Below are 21,835 nucleotides of genomic sequence, written 5' to 3'. Positions count from 1 at the left end.
CAGGGGTCAAGCTCGCCCTCTGAGGGCTCCGCCCTCAGAGCCCACATCCTCGGATGGGCCCCACCCCTGAGAACGGGCAGAAACCAGTCAGGCGGGTCTAGCTGAGAGCACTCAAAAACCCCCAAAATCCCAGGCCCACAGCTGGGACCCGCCCCATGAACAGGGCAGGAAAACTAGCCATCCACTGGGCTAGCTGAGACCAAAATGTGCAACTCCGTCCCACAGCCCACGGTGGGGCCACTGGTTGGGCTGAGAGCTAGCCGTGCAACAGCACACAGCAAAAGCTGCAAACTCTGACCTAGTCAGCAGCGGAGCCAATTTGGCTAAGAACCACAGGTATACACAGATTCCCAAGAACCACCAGTCCCAAACCAAGTAAAGACCACCACCTACCGACCACAGAGTGAACCTACAACAACAGTTGTCAGTGCCTCAGAAAGCACAAAGATGAATTACGACATATATAAATAATCAAAGTTACACTCAAAGCCCAAAAAGGAAACAAGGGACGAGAGAGATGTCACCATCCCAAGAAATGACACCTGAAGAAACAGGAAATATGACTCTATTCAAGGAGATGATTTTGGATATGACTAAAGAAATTAAAGCAGAAAATTACCAAGGAGCTCCTCGAATTCAAAAGAAAAGTGGAAGAAAAGATGAATACCCTCTCAGCAGACATGATCAGCTCAATGTCCACAGTTCAAGCAAAAATGGAGGCATTAAGCAGCAGATTGACGGAGATGGAGAATAGGACGTCAGGAACGGAAGATAAAACACAAGAGCTGGACTAGAATTCACCAAAGAACTCGAGGATCTGGCAGATGCAGCCAAGAAATCTAATCTTCATATGATAGGGATCGATGAAGGGGCCAGAGTTCCTTGATAATGGAATGCAACTCTGATTCACCAAAATCATAGCTGAGAACTTCCTCAACCTCAAAAGGGAAAATACTCACATTATTAAAGGTTTCAAGACTCCAAATAGGCAAGATCTTAGAAGGAACTCATCTATGTTTATCCTTTTGAGGAACCCCCATACTGCTTTCTAGAGTGATAGAGCAAGTTTACACTCCCACTAACAGGGTAGCAGCGATCCCTTAGGCCACATTCCCATTCACCGTCTGTTGCTATTAGATTTCTTATAATAGCCATTCTAACCTGGGTGAGAAGGAATCTCGAAATTGTTTACACACCACATATCCACTGTTACAGGTGGAATTTTTGCTGTCAGTCAAAGGATAAACAAAAACTTAGTTTCATCTTTATTGTTGGTGGAAAGAAAAGGGAAGGACAGAAGAAAAAGTTGGTGTCACAAACAGTCGCCAAAGGGCCTTAGAGATGGTAGATTCAGTAAAATCCAAGGCATAGAATTTAATCAAAGACACATATGTGGTCACCATGAAGTAACTCTTCAGTCAGACAGTCCTTCAAACATCGTAGATGATCACACAAGTGGGAAGTGTCATTTACAGATTTATAACCTAAACATTTTGTTCAAAGTTCTAAAGAGTTTATTCAGTAAAGACAAAGTGAAGGCTACTTGATAGAATGAGCAGGGGGACCTAGAAACCACTGCTCCAAAATTTCACTCATCTATAAATCAGAAACATATTTGTCCTCCCAAAGGGAGGGTTATCTAATGGCCAGGGAACTCTGGCCCAGCAGATCAAATGAACAAATGTCTTGGAGTCACTGTCTTGATGTCAACTAACTACAATCACCTGTTACACATTTAAGCACAAAGTATTTATTGCTCACCCAGGTAGGCATAATTACCTTCAGTCATCAGGTCACCAAGGAAGACCAATATTGACTGAAACTGCTGTCTTTTGGTAGAAGAGATTCTGTAAAGATGTATTTTTTATGTTTTCTGTTTCCAATCCGGGGGCATGAATTCAGGGCCCTATAGGAGATCTTTTTGATCAAGGTTAGCTAATCTACCACAGTGCTATTTCCTGCTTTTGCTGTTCAATATTTTGGAAATAAGAGTTTCACAGACTTTCCTATCCAAGCTGGAATCTACAGATGGTGAAAAGCTAGGATTACAAATCTGAGCCCTGGGCATCCAGCTGTTATACATTTATCAATTATTGTTCTTACCGTTATTATAAAAGTCACATAAAATGGTTATAATGTAAAAAGGCAGGTAAAGAATAGATTTCTTTTTGTACAATGTCACTCCTTCCCTTCTCCCAGTTTTCCCCCATCCCCAACAAACATTATATAGTTCATTCTTACCATAGTGTCTAGTGAGTTCCACAGCTGCATTTGTTAATGCTTTGTACCCCTCTGTGCCCCTCCTCAAGGACACCCTAAGACAGATAAATAAGACAAGAAGAGAAAGCCTCTTGTCCCCTCTTACTGGAATTCAAGATGGATTAATTTTTGAAGAAAGGGACAAGTTTCTTGAGAGCGGCTTTGACCTCCTTGTTCCTCAGAGTGTAGATGAGGGGGTTGAGGGTGGGGCTCACCATGGAGTACAGCACACCAGCCACCTTGCTCTTCTCCGCACTGTAGCTGGACACGGGACTGATGTAAGCATAGAACACAGATGTGTAATACATGCACACCACGATGAGGTGGGAGGAGCAGGTGGAGAAGGCTTTCTGCTTCCCCGCTGATGTCCTCATCTTCAGGATGCTGGAGATGATGTAGCCATAGGACACAACAGTCATCAGGAAGTTCAGTATATCATAGAATAGATCAGAAAGAGTGATCATGACACTGTTCACGTAAGTGGAGCTGCAGGAGAGGCGGAGCAGAGGAGGGATCTCACAGAAGAAATGGGTAATGACATTGGGCCCACAGAAGGTCAGTCGCACCATCAAACCTGTGTGCATGGCCGTGTTCAAGGCACAGGCCACCCACACTCCAACAGCAAGCACACTGCAGAGTGCCTTGCTCATCATGGTGTTGTAATGCAGGGGGTGGCAGATGGCCACATAGCGGTCATACGCCATAACAGTGAGCAGCAGCAGCTCTGCGGATGCAGACCATGTGAGAAAGTAGAGCTGGGCCATGCAGCCTCCAAAGGAGATGGAGTTCTTTTGTGAAAGGAGACCCTCCAGGGCCTTGGGCATGACAGATGAGGTGCAGATGATGTCCATGGAGGCCAAATTGAAGAGGAAGAAGTACATGGGAGTATGGAGGCCAGGGTTGAAGCTGATGGCCGTGATGATGAGGACATTGCCAGTGAGGGCCACACAGTAGAAGGACAGGAAACAGGAGAAGAGGAGCATATGGTATTCGGGGTGCTCTGAGAAGCCCTGCAGAATGAACTCTGTGACTGTTGTCTGGTTGCTCATGGTCCTGGAGCTGAGAGGACTTTCAGGAATGACCAGGAGAATCTCAACACACAGCTGCATGTGACTTCAGGGATAGAATGAAACATGGAACATCTACTAAGAAAGGCTGCCATCACACCCAAATAAACAAAATCAAGGACAGAAATGGAAATATCACGACAGAAATTATGATGATCCAGAGACCTTAAAGGAATACATTTTAAATCTTTAAAGCAACAAATTTGAGAATCTAGAAGAGATGGATAAATTTCTACCCAATATTAACATACATACTCAAACTGAACCAAGAACACCTGAACCAAGTAAACAGACCCATGTCAAGTAATGAAATAGAAATGGCAATAAGAGTCCTCCCATTCATGAAAAGCCCAGGCTCCAATGGACTCACATCTGAATTCTATGAAGTCTTCAAAGCACAGCTCACACCAATACTCCTCAAAATCTTCAATGATATTGAAAGTGAAGGCTCTTTGCCAAACTCATTCTACAAAGCCTCATCTGAAACCAGACAGGGACTCATTGAAGAAAGAGAACTATAGACCCATTTCTTTGATGAATATTGGTCTAGTGGTAGAGTGCTTGTCTAGCATGCACATAGACCCAAGTTCGATTCCTCAGTACCACATACGTAGAAAAAAGCCAGAAGTGGTGCTGAGGTTCAAGTAGTAGAATTCTAGCCATGAAAAAGTCCAAAGATAATGCTCAGGCCCTCAGCTCAAGCCCAGGACTGGCAAAAAAAAGAATCAGGATACCAATAGATGTCATAACAGTGACCATGAAACCTCCCCTAGACCTCAGCCAGTTCTGTGTTCTTCCCAAAACAAAGAGCTTTTTCCCCTGTGGTTACTTGGGCATTGATTTTAGTTCTCACAAAGTTCACAAGAAATGCACTGGCCAGCAAATTTTAAAGGCTTCCATGAAATGTGCAAGCATCCATTCAGGTCACTTAAGTGGGTGCAGCTCTTCTTTAACCAAAGGGTACCATGTTGCTTGGACTCAGAGCAAAGACACTGTGAGTATGCAATCCTTTCACACAGATGGAGGAAGCTGCTTCCATCAGTCCTCCCAGGAGAAAGACATCTGACAGCTCAGTCAATTCGGAGAAGAAGGACACTTAATATGCTGTGGCTCAAACATTTTTTACCCTGGAGACACAAAGACTAAACAGTTGGCTCTTTACAGTGTTCAGTTTGGAATCTGGGGAGATACCAGCACTCTTATTCAGTTGTTTAGCACAACTTGGGAGGTAATTCCAGTTAAGCTCAAGGGCAGACTGAAAAGCCAGGTGAAAAGCTGAGTTGGGCTGGAAAGGAAGAAGTGGTTTTGTCCCACTGACCCCCAGTGCAAGGTTTCTGTGCTTGCCCTGGGAAGTGCCACCAGCCATGGCTGTTCATTCCCTAGCAGGATCATGACAACCAGAGGCACAATGCAGCAGCCAAAAAAGAACCCTTCCTCTTCCACTCACAAAGCAGGAAATTGCCAATGCCCCCACTGCTCACAGGGGTACCTACTACCCAGGGAACCCTCCCCCAGTCTTTTTCTTTAATTATTTTGCCAGTCCTGGGCTTGAGCTCAGGGACTAAGCACTATCCTTGGGCTTTCTCAAGGCTAGACTTCTACCATTTGAGCCTCAGCACCATTTCCGGCTTTTTTTCTATGTATGTGGTACCGAGGAATCGAACCCGGGTCTTTGTGCATGTTAGGCAAGCACTCTATCACTAGGCCAAACTCCCAGCCACCGTCCAGTCTTTTTCTTAACTCAGCTCTCAAGTCAGATTAGCATCAGTACACCTCTGTTGGAATCAAGTGGTGAGCACAGAGGCTGAGCTCCTCTGAGTTCAACACTTAAGTGCATTCAGAAAGCAAATTACTGTCAGTTAAAGATATACTTGCTGTGATTTCCAGCGCAGTTAGACAGGGAACATCAAGAGTCAGGAGTTGAGGCTGATTTTCTGACAAAAGACTGTGGAACTTCTGTTAGATCTCAGCCAGTCATTTGCTCTTCTGAGAGGAACAAAGACCTGTGCCCCATGAGGTTTCTTGGGCATTGGCTTTAATTCTCATCAAGTTCACAGGACAATAACCAGGGACATGAGTGGAAAGAACAAGATTGCAGATAGGAATGACCAAGCTTCAAGTCCTGCTGCAGTCATACAACACAGCGCCCCCCTCCTCCCCGACACAGGCCAGGCATAGGGTGCATAGCTTGGGTTGTCTTCACTCTTCTCAAACCTCCTGAGATCCATTTGCAGGACCAAAACAGTGCCTGGTGGCTGCTTTCCACCACTTTAGGAAAACAGCTATAGGCGCCACACCAAAATTCCTGACATTAAACATTTCTGTCCCTACTGAATTTTTTCTAAAAGCAGATTGTCTTTACATGGAATTCAGTACGTGTTTTTGTGATTTTACCTTAGTTCAATTTATTGTTCACAGTCTCACAAATGGAATATTATTACTGCTCTCTGGTATTCAGTTAATAGTGGGGAACTTGAATTTTTTATAAAAACTTCAGGATTTGCACACATCATATTCTTAATTGTCTGTCTTTCTGTTTCATATGCTACTTATTCTTACTGTAAATGTATTTCAAGAATACCGAGCTAAAAATTCAGGACATGTCACAATTTCCAATGTTTATCTTTGAAGCTGAAATATGTACCAATGATTACTTTCTTTATTCTTTTCATAGGAGTTTTACAAATGACTTTGTGAATTACACACATGCATGGAATGTAGGTGAGAAAGCTGTAGTCAAGTACTAGACTTTGGGTTTTCAGAATTGTTGGCTGTGTAATTTCTCATTGCCTTTCTGAATTATACTCAGTGTCCAAGAATAGCAAAGCAAAATAAGTATCAACTAAGATTTGTTACAACTATGCTTTTGGTCAGAACAGTAAATTCTCAACCAATTTGGCCACACCATTTTTTCTTTGATTTCATTTACTTTATAAACAGTAATAATACCTAGGAAAAAGAATTCTGATGTTACTGGTTCCAGGTTAGCAACACTTGGCAGATATTTGGACAAATCTAGTAAAGTTATGAGCAAATTTTTCTGATTGCATAGATTAACTAAAGAAATTAACAATCCTTAGAACATTTATAATCACCTTGCAGTTTTCACCTTTGTGGAGCCACCACTTGAGTGTATGTATTGTTGTCTCTGTCAACCACAGTTGAGAATGGAAATGGTAGGACAATGGGTGTAGAATCTGTGTCATCATCCATTTAGACAAATAAAGGTTTTGTCCCCTATTTAAGCCAATGCTGAAAGAGTTTCTTGACTCATGTGATGTCCTTATCTGTGGGAGACCCTGGGGAGAATTTCACAGCGACTGCTCTAAGTGGACCCTGAAGGAGCAATTAAAGCTTCTACAGGGGACTTGGCTGTCCTTGGTGATGGTCCCAAGGCCAGTGCAGGCTGAAGTCTAAACAAGTGACACAGGGTGTGAGCCCCAGGGGTAGTCAGAGATACACCCTCAATGTACTGTGGCGTTTGTACGATACTTTTACAGCCAATATGTGACTAAAAGGTGAAAAGCTTAGAGCGTTTTCCCTAAACAAGAAAGGATGTGCATTTCTTCATGCTTGCTCAATGTTGTGCAGTTGGGAAGCAGTAAGATTGCAAATCAGTATTTTTTTTAGAGATACCAGCCAGAAACATGCTAGGAATGAGACCAAGGAAATGGTCCCATTCACTAAGAAAACCAGGAGTAAAAACCAAGTTGATAAAAGCTCTCTATAGGGACACAGTGAAGAAAATGATAAAGACACTAATATAGGAAAGCCAACCTTTCCATCACAGAGTAGAAGTAATTATTACTGAAATCTATGTATATATTCAGTGCAAGCCTCATTAATGCTACAATTGTATTCTTTACAGAAATAGAAAAATCTATCCTGAAATTCTTATGGAAGCAAAAGAAAAAAATACCCTGGAGAGACAACGCAATCCCAAACAAAATTTTAAAAAAGAGCAATGTTGGAGCTATCATACCTGACTTCTCTTTATATGGCAGGGTTCTAGGAACCCATCTGGTAATTCTGCAATCCCAGCTATTCAGGAGGCTGAGATCTGGGGACCATGGTTTGAATCCAGCCCAGGCAGGGAAGTCCATAGGACTCTTATCTCCGACTAAGCTGCAAAAATCAGAATTGGTGCTATGGCTCAACTGGTTAAACAAAATGTAGAATAAATATATTGGAATCTTATTTAGTAATGAGGTGGATTAAAATTGTCACATAGAACAACCTTGAGAACATTAGATGAAATGAAAAATGGCAAATGTAACATCACATTTTATATAACACCAATTATATGAAATGTCCAGAATGGAATATATATATGTGTGTGTGTACATATATGCATATATATGTATATATATATACATCATATATATATGTATATAAGAACATCATTCTATGAGAAGTTACTTTTCCATTCCTACATTCATCCTCTAGCCAGGGAAACGTAAACATACTTTTTATCTCCACATATATATGTATACATATAATAATATATAGTATATGTAATATTATATATCTATAATATCATACATATATTATATACATACACATACATATGCATATATATATCATCTGTTCCCTCATTCTCTTTCATTTCTTCCCTCCGATCTCTGGCCATGTGTTGCTTGGTTTACTTTCATCAATGAGCAATAAAGTTGATGGGCCCTGCTGATGTACTTTTTCACCTGCTTTCTACTGATTCTGTGTTCTCCTCCCACCTTCCCTCAAATATGCACATGTATACACCATATATGAGGTGAAGAATACAGAGTCATCTAAAAACAATACATGTTAATAAGAGGTCCTTTATTTCCATATCTTTCAGATTCTTTTTCATCTGAATATTATTTTATATTCATATGAAGAGGTGCTTGGGTATTACCATTTGGCACTTTTCTCCTAAGACTATCCTCTTTTGGTCTCACTGTGCATGGGTATTTTGAGTCCTGTTTACTTTGTCATATCTCACTGCATATTAAATCTAACATCCACATATCAGGGAGAACACGTGCCATATGTTTCTCTGATCTTCACTTACTTGTTCAACATAGTTTGTTTAAATCCATCCATTTCCCTGCAGATGCAATTATTTTATTTTTTCTAATTGCAGTGTAAAATTCTATTGTGTACAAGTGCCACCTTTTTCTGATCCATTCATTTGTAGTGGAGCATCTGAATTGTTTCCATATCTTGTCTATTGTGAACAGGGTGGCAATGAACATGCATGTGCAGGTCCTTGTTCATGATGCTCAGGGTGGATGCCTAGAATGGTGTGGCTGGGTTATAGGGTATGTCTATGTTCACTTTTCTGAGGAAGCTCCAGACTGCTTTCCAGAGTGATTGAATTCCCACCAGCAATGCAGTAAGGCTCCTTTATCTCTATATCTCCACCAGCATTTGCTGTCCAAATTGAGAATATTAGCCAGTCTAACTGGGATAAAAAAAATGGCATCTCAGGGTTGTTTTAATTTGAATTTTCTTTATAGCCATGGATTGCCATTTTTACCTCATCTTCTGAGAAACCTCTCCTTAGCTCCCTTACCCATTAAGTGATTGTTTTATTAGCCTTGGGATGGATTTGTTTCTTGAACTCTCTGTATAGAATGGATATTAGGCCTTTGACTGATATGTTGCTGGTAAATAGCTTTTCCCAATCAGTTGGCTGCCTTTCAAGTTTAGTAGTTATGTCTTTACCTGTGCAAAAACTTGTTTTAATGTATTTCCCATTTGTTAAGTCTCTCCAATCCGTTGTGCACCTGGGACATTGTTCAGGGATATGTTCCTTCTGTGCCTGTAAGTTCTCGTGTCTCTCCTACTCTGTCTTGCAGTAGCTTCAGAGTATCAGTTGTGATGTTCAGATATTTAATCCATTTTGAGTTGATGTTAGTGCATGGTGACAGGCTGGGATCTACTTTCAATTTTCTGAATGTGGCTGTATTCCCAGCACCAATAGTTAAAGAGGCGATGTTTTTTTCCAGTGTATATCTCTAGCTTATTTGTCAAATATCAGCTGACTATAAGGATATGGCTTTATTTCTGGGTCTTCCAATCTGTTTCATTGATTTTCAGGTCTTTTTTGTGCTGTTTTTTTGTTATTATGGCTCCACCAGCTTAAAATCTGGTGTTGTGATACTGCCTGCATTACTTCTTTTGCCTAGGTCTTTGCTATCCTAGGTCTTTTGTTGTTCTGTATGAATTTTTGGATTGTTTTCTCCATCTCAGTAAAGAATGTCATTGGAATTTTGATCGGGATTGCATTGAATTTGTATATCATTTTTGGAAGTATGGCCATTTTCACAGTATATTCTGCCTATCCATGAACATAGAAGGTCTTTTCATTTCCTAGTGACCTCTTTGATTGCTTTCTTTCAATTTTCATAGTTTTCACTAGATAGGTCTTTCACTTCTTTGGTTAGGTTAATTCCTGGGGGGGGGTTGTTGAGGCTATTGCAAATGGGGTTGTTTTCATGATTTCCTTTCTGCTTGCACATTGTTGACTTACAGAAAGACTATTTTTTGTAGGTTGATTTTGTATAGTGCTCTTTTGTTGAAGAGATCTATTCTAGGAGTTTGGGAATGGAGTTCAGTTATAAAATCATGCCATCTGCAAATAGGAATAATTTAATTTCTTCTTTCCCTATGGGAGTCACCTTAATTTCCTTTTTTTGCCTTATTGCTCTGGCTGAGTATTCAAGGACTACACTGAAGTAGAGTAGAGAGAGTTGGCATCCTTGACTTCTTTCTGATTTTAGAAGAAATGATTTTAATTTTTTCCCATTTAGTATGATATTGACTGTTGTTCTGTCATATTTGGATTTTATTGTTTTAAAGAACATTCCTTCTATTCCTAGTTTCTCCAGAGCTTTTAGCATGTATGAATGTTGTATTTTGTCAAAAGCTTTTTCTGTGTCTATTGAAATGATCATATGGTTCTTGGCTCTGCTGATGTGGTAAATTGCGTTTATTGGTTGATTTGCATAGTTTAAACCAACCTTGTTTCTGGAATGAAGCCTACTTGGTCATAAATTATGATTTATTTTATTTGTTTCTGGATTTTGTTGGCTAATATTTTATTGAGTATATATTGGCTTCATAGAATGGATTCATTTCATGGAAAAATTTGATGAGTCTAGGTATTAGTTCTTTAAAAACTTTATAAAATTCTGTTTTGAATTTCCATGGCTCTGGGCTTTTCCTTGTTGAAAGGCTTCTGATTACTTACTCTGTGTATTTTATTGACTATGATATGATCTATTCTCGAGAATGTCCCATGGGCTACTGAAAAGAATTTGTTTTGGGTCATGGTTGGGTAGAAGACTGAGTCTATTAAGTCCATTTGTGTTATAGTGTCACTTAGTCCAGGAGCTTTTTTGTTTATGCTCTGTTTGATCACCCTGTTTGTTGGTGAGAATGGTGTATTAAAATCTCCCACTACTATTGTGTTTGAGTCTATCTTATTCTATAAGTTTGAGAGTATTTAACATATTTATTTATTTATTCATTTATTTTGTCAGTCTTGGGGTTTGAACTCTGGGTTCAGGCACTGTCCCTGAGCTCTTCAGTTCATGGCTAGTGCTCTATCACTTTGAGCCACAGTGCCAAATCTGGTTTCATGGTGGTTAATTGGAGATAAGAACCTCATGGACTTTCATGCCTGGTCTGATCTTTGAACCATGGTCCTCAGATCTTGGCCTACTGAGTAGCCAGGATTACAAGCATGAGCCAATGGCACCTGACTGTTTAATGTATTTAGGTGATCCATTGTTTGCTGCATGAAAGTTGATGACTATGATTTCCTCTTCAAGGATTGTTTATTAATATGTAAGAACCTTCTTTGTCTTTTTGTATTGATTTTAATGAGAAGTCTATTTTATCAGATATCAATATGCCTACTCCTGCCTTCTTGCTAGGTGCAGGTGCATGAAAGATCTTGCTCCATCCCTTTACTCTGAATTTGTTTACATCTTTGGGTGTGAGATGGGCCTCGTGAAGACAACAAATTGATGGATGTTGTTTTTTTATCCAATGTACAATTTTTCTTTTGATTAGACAGTTCAGTTCATTGTGTTTAGGGTTATTATAGAGGGTTGTGTTGTTTCTTTCCTGTATTTTGCATCTTTCCTTTTCTTGTGCTTACTAAATTGATCCTCGAGTGATTTCTACTTTATATGTTTTATGATCATGATTGATTTCTTCAGATTGTATTTCTCTTTTTTAGTATTTTTTTATAATGTCAGTTTTGTGTTCAGGTATTCCTTTAATTTTTGTTTGTCACCAAAAGTTTTAGTTTCACCATCAAATGCTAGCTTCACTGGGTAGATCAGTTTGGGTTGACACTTATTCATCTTCAGTGCTTGGATTGTACTTTTCCAGGCTCTTCTTGCATTGAGGGTTTGTGTGGACAGGTCCACAGTGGCTCTGATTTTCTTTCCACTGTAATATAGTTCCTTTTTGATTTTGCAGCATTTAAAACCAGCTCCTTGTGCCAGGTGCAGTGGCTCACACCTGTAATCCTAGCTCCTCAGAAGCCTGAGATCTGAGGATCGAAGTTCAAAGCCAGCTTATGCACTAAAACGTCCACCAGACTCTTATCTCCAATTAACCATTAGAAAATGGGAACTGGTGCTGTAGCTCAAGGGGTAGAGCAATCCCAAGAACAGCACTCAGGCCCAGAGGTCAAGCCCTACCACCCACAAAACAAAATAAAAAACAACAACAGAAAACCTAGCTCCTTGCTACTCAGGACTATTATGTTTTACTATGATATGTCTAGCGTTGTTTATTCTTGGATTCTGTCTACTAGGTGTTCTGTATGCTTCTGTTATGGGGGTGAGATGTTCTCTCTTAAGACTGGGGAAGTTGTGATAATCTTATTGTATAAATGTTGCATTTTTCTGTTCTTGTACTTCTCCCCATCACCAATCCCATAAGTAGATTTGATTTCTTGTCTTTGACTGGAAATTCTTGGACTTCCCTTTGGTAATTTCTGAGTGTTTTTTTCACATATCTATGACTTTCTGCTCCATTTCTTCTGTTTTATCCTCTACTGCTGATATTCTATTTTCCATCTCACTTAGTTAGCTATGACTTTCATTATGGTTTGCAATGTGGAAACTGAAACATTTATGGATCCTGTATTGGTTCATAAAGTGTTAATTTCATCATTTCGTGAGGTAAATATCATGTCTATTTTTCTCTGCACTTTTTTTGCCAGTCTTGGGGCTTGAGCTCAGGGCCAGAACACTGTCCTTGGAATTTCTCAAGGCTAGAGCTCTATCACTTGAGCTACAGCACCACTTCTGGCTTTTTTCTATGTATGTGGTAGCAGTGAATCAAACCTGGGTGTTTGTGCATGCTAGGGAAGCACCCTACCACTAGGCCAGACTCCTGGCCCTTGCATTTTTTTTAAGTCTTGGAATTGCTTTGATAGTTCTCTGTGCTCTTGAAATTACTTTTGTATTCCCACACCCTTTTATTTCTTTGGCCAATTCTGTCATCATATCTGTAATGGTTGTTTTTTCCTCCATTTCTTCTTCATTCTCACTGGAGTTCCTTCCTAGATTGCTGCTGGCGTTTGGGTTTGGTGTGTTGTCTTGATTGTCCATGAATCTTGTCATCTTTCTTTGTGATTTAAGGCATTTGGTTTCAGGAATTCCTATGGCCATGGCCCAACCTCTGCCCAACAGGTGGCAGCCTTTGTTTGGCCCTGGACTGGTTTCCAGTGGGTCAACTAACAATGGGGCCAATGGGAGTCCTTCCTTGGCAGGTCCCCGTGGTGGGCGGAGCATGCGTATAATTCTCAGTTTCAGTCAGGGGCCAGTGCCCTAGGCTTGAACTCCCACTTCAGGCACACTCGGTGGTAGCTCCCAGAGGACAGGGACACTCCTCCGGATGCTGGGGCTTGCATGTGATTCAGGGCTTTAGTCAGGCCACTGCCCAGGCGACCCAAGTTCCTGCCTAAGGTATACTTGCTTGGGAGGTTCTGTTGGGCAGGGCACACTCCACCAACTGCCCAGGCAGCACAGATCTCCGGAACAGATCCTGACAAGTACATGGGTTTGGGTTCTCTGAATGGACCTTGCTTTCTCTCTGGAGAGCCAGTACTGTGGGGGGGTACTGGGTCCTAGTGCTCGTCCAGCATGAGACCCTGTGGCCTCCCACTGGAAGCCAGCAGGTAGGGAGGGATGAGGAAGGGTTCTGGCCAACTTGTCCTCCTCAAGTGTAAATGTTCCTTCTTGCAGAAGGAGGAGCGATTCTGGGTCAAGTTTAGTGGGTCACCCCAGCACTGATCTCCTGTTGAGGAGCTGGGGTCCCTGGCAGGGTTCTTACCCATCCTGGCCTGGCTAAGGGCTGTCCAACCATGCCGTAGCAGATCTCTGTACCTATCCACTGCTGCTCCCTGGCTGCCGAACTGCCATCCAGCTGCGTTGTGCTGATTGTGGGCTGAGCAGTTTGAAGTGGGAGCCCTCTGGGTTTGGGTCTCATTGCTCCTTTGCTTGTGACCTCTGTCTCTCTCTCTCTCTCTCTGCACTGCCCAGGTCTGGCCCTGTGAGAGTTTCCTGCATTTGGGTTCTGCGTCCACTGGTGGTTCTGAAGTTCTGGTCAGCTGTGGGCCGCTTTGGTGGCTTAACCACATGGATCCATGCTGTCATTGAGGGGTGGGTATGGGTGTCTTAGTGATTTTCCATATCCGCGTGTGCGTTCTTGTGATTGCCTGCTTGTTTGAACATTTGTTGTTGTAGATCTCTTAGAAGAACTGTGTGTTGGGACCCCAATTCTCTATTTTGTTGGAGAGATGTTTTCCTACTGTTTCAGCATCATCTTGGATCCTCCTCCATTATTTTCATTCGTGAAAAAAATATTTAAGAAGTTTCATTATTATGTTTTCATACACACATATTAGATGATTTAATCTCATTCACTCTATTTACTCCTCCTTTGCCCTCTCCATTGCTGGGCCTTCTCCCCAAACACTTCTTATTTTCTTTCTTGTGATTCTTTTCTGAAGAATGAGATTCTGGATATGTCAAAATTCACTCTTCAGTTCTCAATACTATAATCATATTTATTTCTTCAAATATACTGAGAAAGGCAAAATTAGCAAGAAAGTAAAACAAAATGGGGCACTCTTCATGATGCGAAGAAAATCTATCAGGACCCACATGTAGTTATCGGTGGTAGTGAGATGGAAGATCTTCAAGACCACAGAACACTGAACTCACATATAATTCATTACCCCAAATTCAACTGGAGAGAACAGACCTGGCCCATGACCGTCTACAGGCCAGTGCCATATCAGCCACAATGAATCAATAATTGCCTCCAAAGAAGCTAAGTCCATTCACTTATCCTAAATCAAAAATCAAGGTTTATTTTTAGCAGTTATACCAAGTAGTGAAAAGTGTGGTTTGGTTGAATTCCAAAGATATAGCTAAACATCCACCTTGGAATTCCTGTCATCATGATGGAAAAAGTGACATTTCCAGGACTATTTTCTAATAGCACAAAACATTCGCTCAAGACTTGTCTTTATTATTTATTACAGGTGATTTGTGGATCGGCTTTTGTTCAGGAACAAAGGAAGGAGGAATTGCCTCCCCAGAACATTCTGATTACAGCTCAATCACATCCATATTCTGCACTCTTGGGCAATGAGGCAGACCAGACAGATCCTCATGGCTGACAGAAAACTCAATCCATGAGAAGCTTTACCAATTTCACACACCACATATCCACTCTTGACAGTGGAATATCTACCTTCAGTCAAAGGATAACACAAAAGATAGAATCAGCTTTTTGTTGGTGAAAAGAAAAGGGAAGCACAGAAGAAACAGTTGGCATCAAAAACAGTCAGCATGTGGCTCTAGAGATGGTAGATACAGTAAAATATAAGGCATAGAATTTAATGCAAGAGAGAGCTGCACTCTCGTGTCTCTGTTCTGCAGGATGGGGTTTGTTAAAGTTGTCAAGAATGAGGTCTACTTTAAAAGACACCAAGTGAAATTTAGAAGATGATGAGAGGGCAAAACTGACTACTATGCTTGGTGATCCAAGACAAAAGTAAGAACAACACACCCAAATACAGGATGACAGTTTGTGTAACCAACAGATGTTATTTGTCATATTGCTTATGCATGCATAGAAGGAGACATGATTGTTTGTGTGTCATTTGCTCATGAACTACCCAATGCGATGTGAAAGTTAGCCTAACCAATTATGCAGCTTCTTATTGCACTGGCCTGCTGCTGGCCCGCAGGCTTCTCAATAGTTTGGGGATGTACAGGACCTGTGAAAGTCAAGTGGAAGTGACTGGTAATGAGTACAACGTGGAAAGCATGGATGGTAACCTGGTGCCTTCTCCTGCTATTTGGATGCAGGCCTTGCCAAAACTACCACTGCCAATAAAGTCTTTGGTGCCCTGAAGGGAGCTGTGGATGGAGGCTTCTCCATCCCTCACAGTAATAAACGATTCCCTGGATATGATTCTGAGAGCAAGGAGTTCAATGCAGAAGTACATTGGAGACACATAATGAGTCACAAGGTCACAGATTATATGCGTTACCTAATGGAAGAAGATGAAGATTTGTACAAGAAGCGGTTCTCACCGTACATAAAGAACAATGTAACGCCAGACATGATGGAGGAGATGTACAAGAGGGCACATGCTGCTATAAGAGAGAACCCAGTCTATGTGAAGGAGCCCAAGAGAGAAGTGAAGAAGAAGAGGCGAATTCATCCCACAATGTCCCTTGCACAGAGGAAAGATTGAGTAGCTCAAAAAAAGATGAGCTTCCTCAGAGCTCATGAGCAGACTGCTCATGAGCTAAACTAAGTGATTTTCTTTGAAGATTTTTTCCAAAAGACAATAAACTTATTGACAAGCAAAACAAAAAAAACAAAAAAAGGGGCCAGGAGTTTGGCCTAGTGGTTAAAGTGCTTGCCTAGCATGCATGAAGACCCGGGTTCAATTCCTCGGTACCACATACATAGAAAAAAGCCAGAAGTGGTGCTGAGGCTCAAGTGGTAGAGCTCTAGCCTTGAGAAAAGTCCAAGGACAGTGCTCAGGCCCTGAGCTCAAGCCCAGGACTGGCAAAACAAAACAAAACAAAACAAAACAATTTAACACAAGGCACACTGTCACCATGAAGGAATACTTCTGTGGGAAAGTCCCGCAAATATTGCGTATGATTACACAACTAGTGGCAGGTGGGATTTACAGATTGATATCCTAAATATTTTGTTCATAGCTGAAACAAGTTTATTCAGTAAAGACAAAGTGAAGGCAACTTAAGAGAGTGGGCAGTGGGGTTGAGAAACCAGTGGTGAGCACTCAAAATCTTTTTAAACAAAAGGTGAGGGGGTCACTTTTACACAGCTGTAAGTCTGAAGAACATTTCCTCTCCCTAAGGATTGACCCATGACCAGAAAACCCTGAAGATCAGTTGAACCAAGGTCTTGGAGGCTTTTGATCTCAACCAACTGCGATCACCTGTCAGCCATTTTGGCACAAAGTACTTTACCCTCACCCAGGCAGGCATACTTAACTTCACTCATCAAGGTAGCCTAATCCTTACTGAAACTGCTGCCTTTCAGTAGAAGAGCTTCTGGAAAGATGGATTTTTTTATGTTTCTTTTTTTTCTAATCATGGGGCTTGACTTCAGGGTCTGGGCCCTATAGGAGATCTTTTTGCTCAAGGCTAGCTATATCACTTGAGTCATAGAACCATTTCCTGCTTTTTCTGAGTAGTTTATTTTGGAAAAGAGTTTCACAGATTTCCCTTCCAAGGCTGACTTGGAATCTTGATCCTCAGATCTTAGCCTTCTGAATAGCTAGTATTATAGATGTGAGCAACTAGAGTCCAGCTATTTTATTTATTATTATTTTATTGTTATTTAAAAGATGGTATACAAAGAGGTTAGAGTTACATGAGTTAGGTAAAAACTGTATTTCATTTTTGATGAGGCTGGGAATATGGCTTCAATGGGAATGTGTCACCTCTTCCCTGGCTCTCTACAAGTTTTTCCCTCCAACCCCACTCACAACTTGTATACTCTAGTGCATTCCATTGCTGGATTTGTTAACCCTTTGTCCCTCCATTTCTTTCCCTTCCACATATACTCCCAAAGACAGATAAATAAGACAAGAGGAGAAAACAAAAACAACAATGAAGTATAAAACCTTTCGCTTCCATTTCCTGGAATTCAATATGGATTAATATTTAAGGAAAGGAACAAGTTTCCTGAGGGTGGCTTTGACCTCCTTGTTCCTCAGAGTGTAGATGAGGGGATTGAGGGTGGGGCTCACCATGGAGTACAGCACACCAGCCACCTTGCTCTTCTCTGCACTGTAGCTGGACACGGGACTGATGTAGGCATAGAACACAGCCGTGTAATACATGCACACCACGATTAGGTGGGAGGAGCAGGTGGAGAAGGCTTTCTGCTTCCCCGCTGATGTCCTCATCTTCAGGATGCTGGAGATGATGAAGCCATAGGACACAATGGTCATCAGGAAGTTCAGTATGCCATAAAAAGCATCAGCCAGGACAATCATGACACTGTTCACATAGGTGGAGCTGCAGGAGAGGTGGAGCAGAGGAGGGACCTCACAGAAGAAATGAGTAATGACATTGGGCCCACAGAAGGTCAATCGCACCATCAGCCCAGTGTGGATGGCCGTGTTGAAGGCACAGAGAGCCCACACTCCAGCAGCAAGCACACTGCAGAGTGCCTTGCTCATCATGGTGTTGTAGTGCAGGGGGTGGCAGATGGCCACATAGCGGTCATAGGCCATAACAGTGAGCAGCAGCAGCTCTGAGGATGCAGACCATGTGAGAAAGTAGAGCTGGGCCATGCAGCCTCCAAAGGAGATGGAGTTCTTTTGTGAAAGGAGACCCTCCAGGGCCTTGGGCATGACAGATGAGGTGCAGATGATGTCCATGGAGGCCAAATTGAAGAGGAAGAAGTACATGGGAGTGTGGAGGCCAGGGTTGAAGCTGATGGCCGTGATGATGAGGACATTGCCTGTGAGGGCCACACAGTAGAGGGACAGGAAACAGGAGAAGAGGAGCATCTGGTATTCGGGGTGCTCTGAGAAGCCCTGCAGAATGAACTCTGTGACTGTGGTCTGGTTGCTCATGGTGGTGGGGCTGAGAGGACTTTCAGGAATGATCAGGAGAATCTCTACCCACAGCTGCACGAGACTTCAGGGCTAGGATGAAAGATGGAACATCTCCTAAGAAAGGCTGTCATGTTTTCTGCATACATGATAACATGATATGAACATTGGAAAGCTTCAGTATATATGTTTAAGGCACAGATACCAAAAATGCATAAGAAAGAAAATTAGCATTCAGCTGATAAACAACAATTACAAGATTAACTTTTCTTAACCTTAATTAGCAATTAATCTCAGCAAGTATCACTCAGTGTAGTAAATTTAAAGGCGTATTAAATGAATGAGCCTCCCTTCATTACATAAATGCACAGGTTAAAACAATTAGATGTTGCCTAGGATTCCCATATGTTCTTAGAAATAGATATGCATTCCATTTGAATCCCATTTTTTTTCTTTCTGTAAATTTATATTTGGAATGATATTTAAACTGTCTTCAACCCACCCTGTAAAGTCTAGTTTTAAATAATCTATATTCTTAAAGACAAGTATCCTGTGATATATTGGCACAATGTTATATGCTTTTTCTGAAGTATCTAAGTGACCATTTTTAAATAGTATAAACATTAAAATAACTTGCCCAAATATGACCTGAATTGTGTGGTAATAGACATTGGCCTGTATGTCTTAGACAAAAATCAACAAATGAGTGAGAACAGAGTTTCATGGCAGAGATGGATTGTGATGGATTTTCATTTCCTTCTTTGCCAGTGTGCTTTCTCATCTTTCAGTGGAACAACTTTTCTGAGAGGCATCATGAACATCTTCTAGTAGTCTTTCCATGTCCCTAGTGCTCATAGAGAAGGAATTTATCTACGGTGCTCCTCTTGAGGCCCCTCTTTTCCAGGTTCTCTCTTCCCACCAACTTAACCAATGGGGTTGAGTTGCTTTTTCCCTCACCTCTTCATTTACAAATGAAAGCTTTAATGTTTCCTTTTAACACTTAATTCTACATTGGGTTAAACTGCAAGAAATACATTTCCCATCATAAATTAGGCTTATACAGAAAGTCCAAACATCACCTACCATTCAAGTTACATTGACTATTTATAAGATACCATGCTATTTGTGTGTGTCCCTATCCAGATCCTTGAATTCAGAGCTTGGGCACTGTCCTCACATTTTTTACTCAAGGCTAGCATCTATCACTTGAGCCATAGCTCCATTTCCAGCTCTTTTGCTGCATAATTGCAGATAGCAGCCTCAAGGACTTTCCTACCCAGGCTGGATTTGAGATGTGAGCCTCAGATTTCAGTCTCCTGAGTAGTTAGGATTATGGGCGTAAGCCACCAGTGCCTGGCTAAAATGCAGTTCTTGTTTGACTAAGGGGGACAACATTGCTGTGAGTCCCAGCCATGTGCTCTACTCCATAGCACATATTAGTGAGAAGCCAGAGTCACGCTGCACAGATGCACCTGGAGCAGACAAGTCCCCCTGTCACTTATATCCATAGAGCAATCCATTGCCACTTGCAGGGCATCAGAAGACACCACCACACTGGAAACTCAAACCCAGTCCTGTCTTTACTCAGCTCCAGAGACACCTCCAGTGGGGATGAGCAGTGTGCACAGGTTCTGAGGACAGGAGATTGCAGCACCCATCCCTATTGAGAGAACAACTTACCCCAGGTAAAGACATGCTTGCTGTGACAGGGTGGACAAGGTGGTCAACTCATCAATAATCAGGACACCAAGGAGATGTCATGACAGAGACCATGAAACCTCCACGTGACCCCAGCCAGTTCTGTGTCCTTCTCAGAACAAACACCTTTCTCCCCTGTGGTTTCTTGGGCATTGGTTTTAGTTCTCACCAAGTTCACAGGATAATTACCAGGGCATGAGTGGAAAGAACAAGATTGCTGATGGCATAGACCAAGTTTAAAATCATGGTAGAGTTACCCAACACAGATCCCACCACAAAGGTCAGGCACGGAGTGCATAGCCGCAGTTGTCTTTACTTTCACACCTCCTGAAGTCCACTTACAGGACCAAAATAATGCATGGTGGATGCTTTCTATCAGTTTAAGAAAACAGAAATTGGTGTTTCACAATCCCTGATATTAAAAGGATCCTATCATTGAGTTTTTCCTAAAGTCAGATTGAATTTTTCATAGAACACAATGTATTTTTAGTGAATCTCACTTTAGTTCTAATTTATTGTTCACAGTTTGACAACCGGAATTTTATTACAGTTTTAAGGCCCATCATTATTAGCAGAGAATTCAATCTTTCCATTATTTTATCTTTGAAATAATTCAATAGTTTTAGAGACACCATATAATTGAACTATTATATGTGAAAGTAATTATTCCTATTATAAACATGTGTTAAAAACATAAAATTAAAAACCACTATAAAAAATTTTCTAGTCCGTGCTGGAAGCCAGTGGCTTATACCTGTAATCCTAGTTACCCTGGAGGCTGAGATCTGAGGATCAAAGTTCAATGTCAGGCTGGGCAGAAAAGTCCATGAGATTCCTATCTCTAGTCAATTACAAATATGTAGAAGTGATTTAAGTGATACTGCACTAACATTGAGCTAAAAAGGTAATGACAGCACCCAGGTCCTGAGTTCAAGTCTCAGGACTAGCATAAAAACATCACCTACAAAACTTCTAATGCTCACCTTTTATTTGAAAGATGTTTCAGTGTTGACTTCATTTATTTATTATTGGAATATCAGAAGTGAATCTGTGACGCAGTCACCCATAGTATTCGTGACAAAATCAGTCTTGTCCTAAGGTTTACTAATCCCAGTCTAAAATTCTTTGCTGTTAATTTTTCAGTTGCCTTTCTAAATCTAATATCATCATATACCCAAAGACCCATAAAGTAGAATTGTCAGTCAGGAATTGATTAACATTCATGGTATGTTTTATGCTGTGTAAACATTAAATTCCCAGCCATTGGAGGCACAGTGTTTATATATTGTTTCATTTACTATTTGCATAGTAATAATACCTGACAAGGAATGATTCAATCTTGCTGACTTTAGGTTAGCAAATGAAGCCAGCAGCTATTTTCTACCCATGTTAAGCCGATAGAATCATTAGCAGAACTTCCTCCCTTTTTTATATCACATAACAAAACAGAAAATCCTCAGAACACTCGTAATTACCTTGAAAGAATATTCCACTATTGTGATGCTAGCTCAGTTCACGTTTGATCTTCCTCTTTTTGTCAACCACAGCTGAGAATAGAAACATGGGGGACTATGAGCAAAAGCTGCAACAGCAGTCTGGACAGACAAAGCCTTTCCACCCCTATTTAAGTTGATCTTCCAAGACATTTGGCTCAAACTTGGTAAAAGTGGTCTCTTTCTGT

At 41.2% G+C, this 21,835-nt stretch overlaps 2 protein-coding genes and 1 pseudogene across 2 annotated transcripts; 1 reads left to right on the top strand and 2 right to left on the bottom strand.

The window, feature by feature from the left end:
- Positions 1–2,381: 2,381 nt before the first annotated feature.
- On the bottom strand, positions 2,382–3,368 carry LOC150054447 (olfactory receptor 13A1-like). The gene has a single exon (XM_090347025.1). The coding sequence runs from the start codon at positions 3,366–3,368 to the stop codon at positions 2,382–2,384; it is 987 nt and encodes a 328-aa protein (XP_090203151.1).
- Positions 3,369–15,284: 11,916 nt separating this feature from the next.
- LOC150054446 (large ribosomal subunit protein uL18 pseudogene) lies at positions 15,285–16,170 on the top strand (annotated as a pseudogene).
- Positions 16,171–17,550: 1,380 nt separating this feature from the next.
- LOC150054445 (olfactory receptor 13A1-like) lies at positions 17,551–18,477 on the bottom strand. Its single transcript, XM_090347024.1, has one exon. It carries the CDS (start codon positions 18,475–18,477, stop codon positions 17,551–17,553), a length of 927 nt encoding a protein of 308 aa, XP_090203150.1.
- Positions 18,478–21,835: the final 3,358 nt, after the last annotated feature.

This window comes from Megascapheus bottae, chromosome 15, assembly GCF_031878675.1.
Source record: "Megascapheus bottae isolate mThoBot1 chromosome 15, mThoBot2.hap1, whole genome shotgun sequence".
NCBI lineage: Eukaryota > Metazoa > Chordata > Mammalia > Rodentia > Geomyidae > Megascapheus > Megascapheus bottae.
Note: the sequence above shows the minus strand (reverse complement) of the source record. Positions and strands in the feature narration are given on the sequence as shown.